General features: G+C 33.6%; 1 protein-coding gene across 1 annotated transcript in view; it reads right to left on the bottom strand.

Moving 5' to 3' along the window:
* The window catches only part of LOC150106740 (rho guanine nucleotide exchange factor 11-like), an 837747-nt gene that overhangs the window by 120177 nt on the left and 702788 nt on the right, over nt 1-14782 (bottom strand). Inside the window, exon 33 of the mRNA XM_090393466.1 lies at nt 2373-2457. Coding sequence (XP_090249592.1) covers nt 2373-2457 — 85 coding nt within the window. The remainder of the gene's footprint in view (nt 1-2372; nt 2458-14782) is intronic.

Below are 14782 nucleotides of genomic sequence, written 5' to 3'. Positions count from 1 at the left end.
TCTTCTGATACCAAACAATCCTTTGCATGAATTGTAGGAACATCCACCCTATTCCCCAGATTTGGCTCCCTCTGACTTCTATCTCTTCCCAAAACTAAAACTCTTCCTTGCTGGTTAGCATTTTAGATATAGATTTAATCCCAGAAACCTCATACAATTTCAATGAACTTCGGGATTATTAAGTCAGCACGAACAATCACTAACTTCAGATCAAGCTGAATTTTTTTCACAATGTTTTAACAAGCTGTGAAAATCAATCAGGGAAACTGTTTTTCTTGGATGCTCCAGGTGGTACTAGGAAACATTTTTACTAAATTTATTATTAGCTAAGTTGAGAAGCCAAGGTAAAATTGCTCTAGCTGTGGCATCCTCAGGTATAGCAGCTACTCTATTGCAAGGTGGTCAAACTGCTCATTCTACTTTCAAAGTATCACTTACAAATGTGACTAATGATTACACCTATGTGCAATATATCAAAATAAAGTAATTTGTCAAAATTATTACAAGGTTTCTTTGATTGTTTGAGATGAACAATGGCCCATAAAACATCTGCTGAAGCAGTTGACAGAACACTGAGGAATATCAGATCAAATGATTAAAGAATGGTTGGAATAACTGTTTTATTTGCTGGTGATTTTCGACAAACATTGCCCATTGTATCTTGTGGAACCAGGCTGGACGAAATGAATGCCTGCCTTAAGAAATTGTCACTATGGCATGGTATAGAGAAGTTTTCTCTCAAAACTAATATGCATGTTCACCTACATGGAGAGACTAATGTACATTCCTTCTAATCAAAAATGTTAAAAAATTGACAATGGTGAAGTACAGCAAAGAGATGGAAAAATTATATTAACACACCTAAATATTGGGAAAATTGTCTAAACTGCAGACGAACTGTTGTGCAGTATCTTCCCATCTACTGAGAACATAATAGAAAGTCACCTTCTTGGATCAGGGAGAGAGCACCTCAAATGACAGAGTGTCGATAATGAATGTGTTGGTTCTTAATAGGATTAATTGATCTGTTAGTGTTTACAAATCAGTAGATACTCCTGTGGATGTCCATGATGCAGTTTGTTTTCCCACGGAATTTTTAAATTCGCTTGATCCACCTGGATTGCCGCCATGAAATTAAATTGAAAATAGGTGTTCCTATTATGGTGCTCTGAAAGATGTGCTCTCCCCCCCCCCCCTCAAAAAAAATCTTTGCAATTTGAACTAGACTTCAGTAAAATTATTGAAACCAAACATGATAGAAGCTCTGATATTTACAAGTTCTTGGTATCAGAGAAATTGTCTTCATTTCTCAGATACTCTTGATTCCTTTAAGACTCTCCATTTGCATTCAAATGGTTACAATTTCCAATAACAGTTTGCTTTGCAATGATGATTAATAAAGCCCAAGGACAGACACTTAGATATGCAGGTTTTGAACATGGGCAGTTATATGTAGCATGTTCTCGAGTTAGCAGTCCTGAGAATTTAATTATTTTTGTCGAGGATGATGAAACTTCTAATGTTGTTTACAAAGAAGTGTTATAATGTTCACAATTCTACACCATGATGAAAGCACCAGCACCAACCAAATACTTGAGTAAATATCCTGAAGTGAATTGCTGACAGTATAAGTTCACGTCAATGAAGCAGGGGGGGGGGGGGAATCAGCTAGTTATAAATAAAACTAAAACTGATCTTGCAATAGAGAAATAATTTTAACTTCTGTAGTACTTTTTTTTTAATTTTCAAAAAATTCAAACAATGAATATGCACCTTTAAACTCAAAATTTGTTTCAGTCTTCTACCATGAATAAAATTTCAAACTGATATGCATATTAATAACAAAAACAGTATAATATCTGAATGTGAAATATGTACACTATATCTGAATCACTAAATGCTGCAAAAGTTATATTCCCTTATGGGTGTAGACTAATGTTCAACTACTGCACAACCATTATTTTTGTACAGATGCAAAAATAAATAAGTTCAACCTCAAGTCACCTATTTTCAAAGCTATTCTTATTTTGTAAAATATATATAGTTTATAAGCATTTTGCTGTGAATACTAATATTTTCGTTTGGAAGACATTTTGACATCCAAACTTAATGAATAACTTTTGATTTTCTAAGTGATCTACTGTTTAGTTAATAATGAATACTTAATGGTTCTAATCAACCATGAAATCAAAAGCAGCACTGGTGTCACTGCATATGCTAATAATATGGATACTGTAATGATTGTTGTTTGGTTAAAGTCAATTAAACTGACACGGATTTTGTTTCATGTGAAGTTTAATTGAACAGCAACAAATATATAACTTTTAAGATGAATTAATATTCAGAGTAATTTTATAAAATGTATTGCTTACATTTTCCTTTCTGCAGGAGAGGCAGCAGCAAATTCGTATATTGCATGTTGTTCAGATGTTGATACCAAGAAAAAACCCCGTTTATCTGAAAATCATGTTTTTATTACTGATACATATCAAATATAGAGATTTCTAATTTAAAAATGATTAACTGGAAGACTAGGAATCAAAAAAGCAAAATGTTTTATAAATCATAGCAATCTTCAATTCTTATATGATTATCATTATAACATAGCATTAAAAAACTAAATATTTAGAGTTTTTGGTTTCTGAATAACTACAGTCTCGATGTTAGCTTTTGTACTCTATTAAAATATTGATAATTCAATAAAATATGGAATACTGTTTTAATAAATGGCTTTTGTTGCGTAGAATTAATGGAGACAAAATTAATTAGATCAATAATCGTGTATTAGAGCAATTACTTGACTCATACTAAGAAAAACAACACTCAATGTTTCAGCCTCTATATCAAGGTTATCATAAGGTATACATATACATGAACTGAAATACAAGCTACATCACAAAAGACATAAGTTATAGTATAACTGCTTTGTTAACTGATTACACTAGTCTGACTTCTGGTGAGTGAAAGAGGGGAACAGTAAAATTTAAAATTAAGAAGAAAAAAAAAAGCACTTACATTTTAAATAATTCTAATCAAAAGGTATAATAAAAATCATAATAAAAAAAATTGAACTAGTCCTGTTATCTTTAGGTTCTGGCATCTTGTTTTCTGATATTCTCCCATCCCAATCTTGTATCCCATGGCAATACAATGGTACCGTCTAGGATGGCCTTGTGAATTTTTATGCCTCTTTTCCATGGTTAGATGACTGTTTTTGTTCTCCTGATCCAAACATTTGCATGGAACTAATAATCAAAATAATCCTCAATGGAATGAAGGCCTTCATTTTACATTCTGCTACAAACATCTGACCCCTATTCATACCCTGCTTCTAAAAAATGTGTCTCTGCAGTCCATGATAAAAATGAAGAATATGATCAGTGCAGGACCGGTTTTATCATTAGGCGAACCTAGGCAATCACCTATGGACGCCAAGACTTTGGGGCGCCAGATTTTGCTACATATAAAACTAACAGGAACTCCTGTATTCCATAAAATTCATGTATGTAAGCGTACCATTTCTTTGCTGGACGTATATACACGTCCAGCACACCTGGTTAATATTCTGTCCACCTCCTGAAAAGAGCAAGAATAAGAAGTGCAGTTTGACAGTCGTATCCATTAGAAGGGGCAATAATTCTTCACGCTGAAAAGAACACTTAACTAGATTACTTGGCGCATGTAGTAGCTGTGTTCAGTAATATAACTTAGATTCCGGTAACCGGAATCTAAGTTATATCAGACTAAATACCTATGAGATATATTCATTTTGCTGCTTGCTTTTATAGTATAATTATAGTTTTTAATGCCAGCGCAAAATAAGAAATCCTTTCATACTTTCTTCACTTCATATTGTATCACTGTGGAAGATCAATGTCACTATCAATTTTTGGCTAATTATTTTAATCACCAATACATTTTAAAATTCTCCCAGAACTTGATTAAAGATAATTATTTTTGTCAAACAATTATTTTATAAATTCATGAAAATCCGAATCTAAAAATGAATACAGCCTCCATCTGTTCCAAATTAAGTATTCTTTTTTATTCATAATCTTAGTTCGAAGGTTCCCACTTTTAAATTTTGCTTTATAGAGAATCATATGTAAATCTTGAATTATTGCGTAATGCATAATTTTTATAAACGTAATCTGTAAGTTTTTGCATTTCAACCTTCCTTGGTTTTCCCCAATCACTCCCTATAAATCGAAATAAACAGCAGTTATGAAGTCAACTATTATGTACATATTTTCGATATTATGCGGCAGTTTTGAAGTAGCGATATTTTCCCTACACTTTATCCTTCGAAACATGTGTAGGTGCATGCGTCAAAATGAAATTTTATTTCCAAACTTTTCATAAGAGAATTAATTCCCTTTAATGGCTAACTCCCCTATTGCAGAAGAGGCCCTATTGCCTTTTCTGCAAATTTTACTGCTTCTCTATTCATCAGGGTCAGCCTCTGCATTGCTGCTTAAAAACTTCGCTTGTACAAAAAATATTATATGCCACCGATTGTTATAATCCGCTTGCAGGCAATTTTTATGACCGATCATAAACAGCTGTGTTCTCTTTCCCAAATGTTGAAAGGTTTCAATGTGTGAAAATTAACGATACACAAATGTTATTAGGCGTTCTTGGTCCGAGCTTTTCGACATATTCTCGAATATTATTCTCCTCAGAATATTTCCACTATAAAATATTTATTCATAAAAAATGCTTAGAAAACTAAAGTGACAAATTCCGGGAACTTTTAGCGGGACACTTATTCACCTTCCGTGGAACACAGTTTGGGAAACCCTGGTATACATAGTGTACATGGAAGTAGTGTAGTATGCTATTAAAAATAACTTTGTAAAATGTTTTAAATCAATAACTAAATTATTTATTCTGGTGAGTGATTTTTTTAAAATAGTTAGGCATAAAAATGTATAGACAGAATTTTTTTAAAATCTATAACATTTATTTTTAAGATGTATATAGGCGCACTAATCGAATTTGAGTATCGAAAAAAATGACGCACTAATTACTGCATAGAGACATTGTATAGCGGCGCCTAAATTTTCTTTGCCTAGGGGCGTCAGATACTCTTGCGCCAGCTCTGGATCAGTGGCTTAAATACAAAAACTCAAGCTTCTCATTCAGGTTACACCATAGCTCAAAAGACATGTAAAAAGTTATCAGCAATTCCAAAGCAGACTTCATAAGTCATCCTTTACATGCAGATATATCCATGTAGGTTAATATCATCATCGTTCAACAAAAAAACAGGTATTACAAAAAGCCTTGTGCACTGAGAATGCACAATTTGTTCTTCCGATTGTCTTCTATTAGAATAATTACATAAAATAAAACTCACTGTATTGTTTAATAGATACAGCAATCCCTCGATTAATGTGCTTAATGCGTTCTTTAAAACAGATGCATTAATTGAAAATGCACTAATCGAATATAATAACCTATGGGAAAAAAGTATAATTCGTTCCTCAAATTTCTTTTTTCACCCTTAATTTTTTTATAAACAACTTAGGGTATGTCTCAAAGCCTAGTTAAAAGAAAACCATGAAGCTGAAAGACAATAAAATATATTCAGAATATAAATTTATTATTCTGTTACATTACAAACCGTAAGCTAGAGAAACAATGATTTGATCACATGTTATTCTACTGGCATGACCTCTAGTGAAAAAAAAAAAAAAAATTATAAATTACATCAAGCTAGATTTAATTTAAGATAACACGAATAAACATTTTTTTCTCATAGATGGTTTTCTTTCAGTAACAATGATGTCCTATTTTTAGTATTACAATTGTTATTTTTGATTTAGGATCCTGGATTTACTAGTCCTGTTTATAGTTGTTCTTAGAGAGGAAGATTCCATGGGTCGAATATATGCCTTCCATATGTATGGGATTTTTAGACCTTCATTATTGTTCAGATTGGGGTGGTTGATAATGATCTCGCAGGCTTCCTTAAATTTGCGTTCATACCATGTTTTGGTGTGATGTAAGAAAGGACTAGCTAGATGTAATTCAATTTTGGTTTACTATCTTTATTAACAGTTTAATTAATGATAGTTGGTGCTTATTTCTATGATACTTAACTGATTTATCAAAACATTCTTTCTATACATTTTTCATATAACATATTTTTATGCAATTTAGTCCTAGGAATAAATTTAGATATCTCTCAGCACTACCTATTTCGTATCAGTGTCTTCCAATTAATACATGAAGCTCCTTGGAGTTTGAAAACATCATCATCATTATTATTATTACAAAGACTTATATTACTGAAGGATTGTTGGTTTGTGATTCGATGGTGTAAGGACAGCGGCCATCACAAAGGATGCAGAAGTGCACAATGTAAATTAAATAAATAAATGTTATGTACAAGAAACAAATTAAAATAAAATTGAACACAGCCTTGTCTATATATAAATTGTATTTATAATCAAATTTGTTTGCATAAGTTACTTATTTCTGGTAGTTAGTTATGAGTAACCAACGTATAAGCCTAATATTTTTCAGGAAATAACAACATATACAAAAATATTAATTATAATAACTTTAATTAATACTTTCCTATATTTTGGCAATGCTGCCATGATCAGGGACAACAAAAATGGCATCCCTTATCTACACAATCAAAGAATAGCCATATTCCCTTGACCTACCAGATATCAACCAGGTCCCTTGCAGTTGCAGACTGTCCTACTATGGCCAAACAGGCAGGACAGCCAATATCAGAATTTCTGAAAACAAGGACTACATCCAGTTCCACCATTCCAGTCATCAGGACTTGCTGACCATGCTTTGGATACCCACCACAAAATATGCTGGAAGAAAGCCACTCTATTACACTGCAGCAAATACAAATATGAAAGGCTATTTCTCAAATCTGCCTCAACCCTGAAAAACTTTCCAAACCTGAACAAATCTGGGCATATGAGACTGAGTGTACATATCATTGTTTTTGTGATCCCTGATGATGGCAATGTAACGTTACTATACATTGCCATCAAATAAAGAAAGTATTAATTAAAGTTATTATAATTAATATTTTAGGATAAGTTATTTCCCAAAAAATATTAGTTAAAAGTACTTCTTCAAAAATTAAAACTTCATGCAATTTGCCTGAGTCTGACAAGATGAACATGAGTATATATATATATATATGGCTCAGCTAGATTAGTAAAGACTATGTTCTTCTCTTGTGCGAAGCACTGGAAGTACTACACACACACACTACTAGAACATGGCATATGGTAAGACAAGTGTTCACACATAGGTGGATCATTAGCCTTCAACAGATATGGTGATGCCGTATATGAGCCCAGCAACTCTCAATTTCAGGGCAGGATGATTGCCACTAATTTAAGTTTGCTTTTATTAGTTGTCTGTAGTCATATAGGGGACTGACAAACAGTATGCAAGGAAAGTACAAGCTGACCTAACAGCTGCACTTGCAGTCTCATTTCCCTTGATTCCAATGTGGCTGGATATCCAACACAATCAGACATCAAAATTAAGAGGAGATGACCTATTAAGAACTTAATGAATCTGTGTAAATCATTCCTTTCTGGTAGTGTTTTTTTTTTTATATGTACAAGCTCATGCTGGATGGTGCAGGTCTGCAGAATAACTACTGAATTCTAGAGAAACCTGACTAGAGACAAGGTGGTCAGGAAAAACAACAGCCAAACCAAGAGAGGTATCATACTTGAACCATCAGTATAGGCAATTAAGAAATGTGACTCTGCTCTGTGTGATTAAACTGCTCCAGATAGACTGATAATGGAGTATAAACTAGACATGGAGGAATACTATCATGTTCGATGTAGGTAACGTTAACATTGCCAACAGTTTGCAGGAGTGTGGACTTGGGATTCATTATTTTTGAGTGACCAAGTGCATGATAAAGGCAAACACAGAATATCAATCTGCATCCCCACTGTGTTCAGGATATTTAGGACTCTCTTGCACTTTTTCTCTTAGATGATAAATATGTGCAAGTAATGTAAACTTTTTGTCCAAAACAAATTTTAAGAACTTGGCTTCTTTTGCCACTGGGAAAACAGTTTGTCCCATCCTTAACTGTAGGTAAGGGTGAAGAGTGCATTTTTGGCAGAATGAGTATAAAAACTTTTTTCTGCCTGAATCCATAGAGCCCATGAATTGTAAAGTCATCAACATGCTTAATATTGCCATACTTAAGACAGAAACTTGGGGAATACCCTCTTCTTGATGATACAGCTGGGATAACAAGCTTTCCAACTGAAATTGGAAGATTCAGCTATAAGAATGTTTTTAATAAAAACCGAAAAATGCACAAGACCTAGATAAGAGGTCTTTTTAAATGTTTTTTTTTTTTTCTATAACCAAAGAAAACAGAAATCAAATGTTCACATTTCATGAATGCATCTCTTATAGATGTTTCTAGACCAAATGATGCAATGTTGAATGAAGTCTATGAAAGCCATCCAGTGGTGAGCTATAAGGGGCTCGTGTGAGTCCTTTGTTAAATTTTTCTCAAATTTGCGAGCCCCTTGTTCTTCTTGTTTAATAATCTTGTAGAACTAGAAAATACCACCGTGGAATGTATACATGCTACTATAATTGCTACTTTAAATTCATATGGATTTTCTGATAACTACAAATCATTTCATTGCATTTTGTTCTGATGGAGCTAGTGTTAAAAAAAAAAAAAAAATCAGCTAACGCCTTTTTTATTCCTGTATAGGCAGTAGACCTGACTTCTACCAGGTGCGTCCCTCGGGTATCGGATGAGGGAAACCCCAATGGGTTGCTCAGAATAAAGAATAAGGAGATGTGGACCAAAGGATGCAGCAGAGAAGTGGCAAGTCGGCTGCATTATTCTGCCATTCAACCCTATGAATCAGGAGTCTCCACTGTGTCAAGAGAATGTTACTGTGTCCGAGGAAACCGATCACAGGGAGCAGCCAAGAAGTTTAGTATGTGGTCAGCCAATAGAGTTTTGCATCACTTAACCTTAAATATAAGGACACTGTTAAAATTTGGGAAAATAAATTTGATGGAAAAAGAACTTGCTAGGATTAAACGGAACATTGTAGGTTTGGTTGAACCATTGGACAGGAGGAGTTATAAATCTAAATTCAGGAAAACTATTCTACTCGGGCAGAGAGGACAATATACAGAGAGAAGGAGTCACCAGTTTAGTAAATAATAGTCTACAAATCGCAGTCATGGCCATAGACCCACATGGCCCAAGAATGATCGCTATCAGATTAGGTAAAGAAAAAAATGTTCACTTTACAATAATTCAAATCTATGCCCCCAAACAGTCACACGAAGATGAAGAAATCGATACCTTTTATGATAAGTTGCAAGATCTAATAGACAAGACCAATAAGAAAGATATATTAATAGTGATGGGAGATTTTAATGCCAAAATTCGGAAGTTCACCCCAGGCATGGAGGATGTGATGGGCAGGTTCAAAGTTGATAACAGAAATGAAAGAGGTGAAAGAATATTAGAATTTTGTAAAGCAAATAATCTATTTATCTGTAATACCCTTTTTTTCCATAGACCTTCCCACAAATACACATGGACCTCACCAGATGGTACAACAAAGAACTGTATTGATTACAATCTAATCAAACACAATTGGAAATCATCAGTGCAAAATGTTAGAACTTTAAATTAAACTAAAATTCAAGTATCGTAAATCACGAACTCCTATCAACAAAGTGGACCTGTCAAAACTGAAAGAGAAATCTATGCAAGATAACTATCAGATACTAATAGGAAATGAGTTTAGAAGATTATCCTATGACAATATAGAAAATACATGAATCAAGGTAAAAAAATTGTTACCAAGTACTGCAAGAAACATACTTGGTACAACATCGACCAAATCATGAATGGATAACCCCTGAAATTCTAAATACTTTAGAAGAAAAAAGAGCAGCGAAGCATATATTAAATATAAACAATACAGAAGAAAATAAACAACATTATAAGAATCTTAAAAACAAAATTGATAAAATGTGCATATCTGCCAAAAATAAATGGTTGGAGGAAAAAGAAAAACTGTGCAAAGAAGCTAATAAAAGAAATTATAATAAAACGGTATACAAAATTATCAAAGTAATAAATTTAGTTTAATCCTTTATCCAAGTGTGAGCAAACAAAGTTTGCGCCTGAAAGTATCTTCAGGACTGGGGTAAGGTGGTACAACACCAGGCGACTCCTTGCAAAGGTGGAGCAAGCTACCAACACTCCTATCTCAGTATCTCCCATAATGCAAAACACATCTCCTTGCGGATATGTCTAATGTTGTGCATTAAGGGAAGGGCCACTACCCAGACTAGTTTCAACCTTTATTGAGGTCTCTTCAGTGGGAGCCAGGGCCCAAGTGGAGATACCAGTCAGAAGCATTGGCAAGGTCATCTCTACCTATAGGAGTTACCAATTGGTGTGCCACCTTATTAATAAATTACTCTGGATTTAGAGGAAGATATTGAAAGTTTATTTTTCACTTGGTTAAAATATAATAAATTTAGTTTAATCCTTTATCCAAGTGTGAGAAAACAAAATTTTCAAAATGATCAAAGAATTAACTAAGATCTATAAAGATAAACCATTAACAATGAAAGATAAAAACAATCTAGAAACTGGGTCAATACAAAATATTAAAATAATTTGGAAGGACTACTATCAAACATTATATCAAAAAGAACAGGAGGAGAAAAGTATAACAGAAAAGATGATATATGAAAAGGCACCACCCATAACCTCAGCAGAAATTATAAATGCAATAAAACAAATGAAACTTTCAAAAGTTACAGGTAAAGATGAAATATCTATAGAACTATGGAAATATGGTGGCAAGGAAGCCATTAATTTCTTAATGAATTTATTTAATCAAATTCTTTATACTGGAGTAATTCCAACTGACTGGAAAACAGGAATTATTATACCAATTCACAAAAAAGAAGACAAAAGAATATGTGAAAATTATAGACCCATAACACTCTTAAGTCATAGTATATTCATTGGAATTATACAAAAGAGAACACAGGTGCTTACAGAAAAAATCATAGAGGAAAACCAAGCAGGATTCAGGCCACATAGATCCACTATAGACCATATCTTCACCATTAATAATATAGCAGAAAAATATTGGGAATACAACCTACCTGTATACTGTTGTTTTATAGATTTTAAGCAAGCCTTTGATTCAGTTAATAGAAACAAATTGATCACTATCCTAAAAAACGTAAAAATGGATTCTGATATTTTAAAATTTATTACAAATTATTATGGAGACACCAAAGCTTTTGTTAAAACAAACAACATTAAAACCAAGAATTTCAGAGTCAAGAAAGGTCTAATGCAGGGATGCCCTCTCTCACTTCAACTCTTTATCATCTTCCTATAAGAAGTCTGTAAAACCATAGCTGATGAACCAGGTGTAAAAATCAATGGTACCAACATTAATCACATAAAATATGCGGATGATGTCATTATTTTAAATGACTTTTGTAAAACTTATGGTATGAAAATAAGTCTTCATAAAACAAAAATAATGAAGATAGGTAGAGAAGAAGAAAATATTTCTATAAATCTAGAAAATCAGCTGTTGGAACAAGTTAATAAATGTTTATCTTGGCAGTCTTATAACTAGTAACCTCAACAATATGGAAACAGTAAAACACAGGCTAAACCTAGGTTGGACCAATGAATAAACTAAACAAAATATGGAAAAATAAAAAAATCACGAGTCTAAAATTAAAATTATATAAAACAATTATTATCCCAATGGCTACTTATGCTTCAGAAGCCTGGAGATTAACTCAACAACCAATCAAGAAACTTCAAGCATTTGAAATGAAAGCAATCAGAAAAATTAATAACACCCACTGGATGCAACACATGACTAATGATCAAGTCAGAACAGATTTAAACTTCCCAGATAATATAATAGACACAATCATTAAACATCAACTGAGATGGTTTGGTCATATTCAGAGAATGGCCCCTCACATAGACTCCCATATTTAGCTCTGAATGGATATATAGGAAGAAAAAGATCTAGAGGGCAGACAAGAAGTACTTGGATAAAGTGCTGAAAGAACATTCGCATCTAACCAGCTATAGAGTCATGATTGAGATGGCTAAAGATCGCAATAAGTGGAGAACCTTTCTTCTTAGTGGACTCAACCTGTTACCAATCGGATGAGACGAGATGATGATGATAGGGAGTAGGTGATGCCAATGTTAGGAAACAAATCAGGTGTTGCAATCAAACTTCTACAAAAATTTCCCAACGTTGTGATTTGCCATTGTGCTCATTGTTTGCACTTAGCATTAGACGATTCGATAAAAAACATTAAAGAAATAAATCATTTTGAAATATTTATGGATAAATTATATGCTTTTTATTATCAATCGCCAAAAAATCAACGAGAATTAAATACGATTGCAAAAGACCTTGGTATCGAAATTTTAAAGATCGGCCATGTGTTTGGACCATGATGGACAGCTTAAAGTTTACGAACGGCTCTTGTTGTGTGGAGAAATTACCCAGCTTTATGCAAGCATTTTGCATTGAACGAGAAATATAAGGGCTTTTTAAACTGACTTCTCAATTTGGAATTATCATACCTGTCAGAAGCTCTATAAAGTCGCAATATAAGTATTATAAGGGCTAAGTCAGGCCTTTATTTTTTGCTCAATGATGCGAGCCCTTTGTTAAAATTTCCATAGCTCACCACTGTGTGTATCAGAGAGAAGATCACTGCTTTCAAAACCAGAGTTGTCTAGCATTTACTAATTTTTCCAATATTTTCCAATAATTTTTACAAAGGCAGCTAGTTCAGCATGATAGTCCAGTAACTGTTTCCTGGTTTTGGGAATGCAAGGATGGCAGCTGACTTATGCCATAAATCAAAAACTCCTCCTTGATGAATATTTTTTTAGAAAGTCCACAGAGGACGTTTTATCATCCCATAAAGTCATCAGACCCTACTGCATTAGCACAAGAGAAGAAAAAAGTGTTATTTTTAGTTCCTCCTTAAAATTAATGGCTCATTGTATGATATGACTCTAGTCCATTTCTAGAAAAGTAGAGCTGCTGTTCCTCTTGTTCTTTCAATGTCAAAAATTCAGGAGGGAATGAAGATGTTGCCGAGATTCTAGGGTTTCACCTGAAGTGTTTGCAATTATGCTGGGTTCAGCAACCACAGATCCATTATATTGCAGGGTAGACAAATATTGTGTTTTATATCTACCTCTCATTTTCCATATTTTATCCCATACAACTTTCAGTACTAGTTGTATAACTGGCAGATGATGTAAACTTATCTGTGATAATTTCTGACCATCACATTCTAATATAATATGCTTTTGCCTAAGAACATTTAAAAGATATGAGATTTGATGTGGATATTTCCTCTGAAATATACTGTGATCAGTCTTGATCTGTTTTTTCAGCTACTTTAGCACTCAGGGTTCCAATCAGTTTCCACAGAGTGGAAACTGAGATGATATTTTTGGAATTGCAGTTGTTGCTGCCCAAGCAATACAGTCTGATACATACATCATTGATAGGTGTTCAGCTGACTGCTTCAGCATTAAATTTTGTGAGTTGGGGAAATCCAGTCAGTCTGGTCAATATTCAATATGGGTTTGTGTATGAAAACATAACTTCTGTGAAGGTAGAGTGCAAATCACAGGAAAACGATTTCTTCAATATATATATTATCTTTGATATCCACATGAACAGTGGCAGAACAGTAAGGGAGCACACTGTAAGATCTAATATGTATAATATTAGATTTGAGCAGAATATGAGCAAGTGTACATATGAAGGACGGTATTGCATCCATTATTAAGAAGAGAGAGAGGGGTAGTTATTGTTTAAGCATATGTTCAACTATATGGCCTCATCCACACATGAAGTCTGGGCTGAGGCAGTTGCAATATATGATTATCAAGGTTGATTGATTTAAACTCAGAACCAGGTGGTAAATAAATTAACATTGTAATATGCAAATTTCACTGACAGGTAAATGGCTACGACTTCTAGAATAGTGTTAGGGTGGACATGCTGAAAAAGAGTATGGCTAGAATAGGGACTCCTATGAGCATGCTTGTCTCTTGTTCTGTTCTTATGAATAACATAAGGACAGAAAGGCCTGGCAGGGTCCTTAGTGGATTTTAAATGTCTCCTGCAGAGAGAAACAGATAGGTTTATATTTCTGCAGAAAATATAAACAGAAAAATATATTTCTTGATATTCTTGCTATTCTGGTAAATTCCATGAGAGTTACAGTTCCATTGTAAGAATTTCTCTATTCCTTTGATTTGTAGTCTTTTCTGATTTCCAAAAAAAAAATTGAGCACGTATTTTTGTCAGGTTGTGTTTGCCAATTAATCTTTTTCCATAGTATGGGATGGACAACTAGTGATCATCTCTTCCTCTGGAAAAATATTTAATACATGACATGATAGATCAAGGTCAATTGTTGTTTAATTTACACATGGTAGATACAGAGAAATCCCTTTTTTTTTTTCTGTCAAGGTGTCTGGTGGATTTTCTTTCAGGATGCCCTTGCCATAACTTTCTTGATAAGTGGGTTCTCATTTGGCAAGTTTGATTTAGCAGCTGTTTACAGAGTGAGACAGTAATAGGTCTCACAACTATTGTGTTCCAGACCAAAGCATTCACTACAATAAACTTTAGGTAGGCTGAAATTAGTGCATCTTAAGATAGCCTTATAGGTTTTCTTAAAT

This window comes from Typopeltis vanoorti, chromosome 5 (genome assembly GCF_054136105.1).
Source record: "Typopeltis vanoorti isolate ZY-2024b chromosome 5, IOZ_Tvanoo_1.0, whole genome shotgun sequence".
Classification (NCBI taxonomy): domain Eukaryota; kingdom Metazoa; phylum Arthropoda; class Arachnida; order Uropygi; family Thelyphonidae; genus Typopeltis; species Typopeltis vanoorti.
This window is presented reverse-complemented; position numbering and strand designations above follow the sequence as displayed.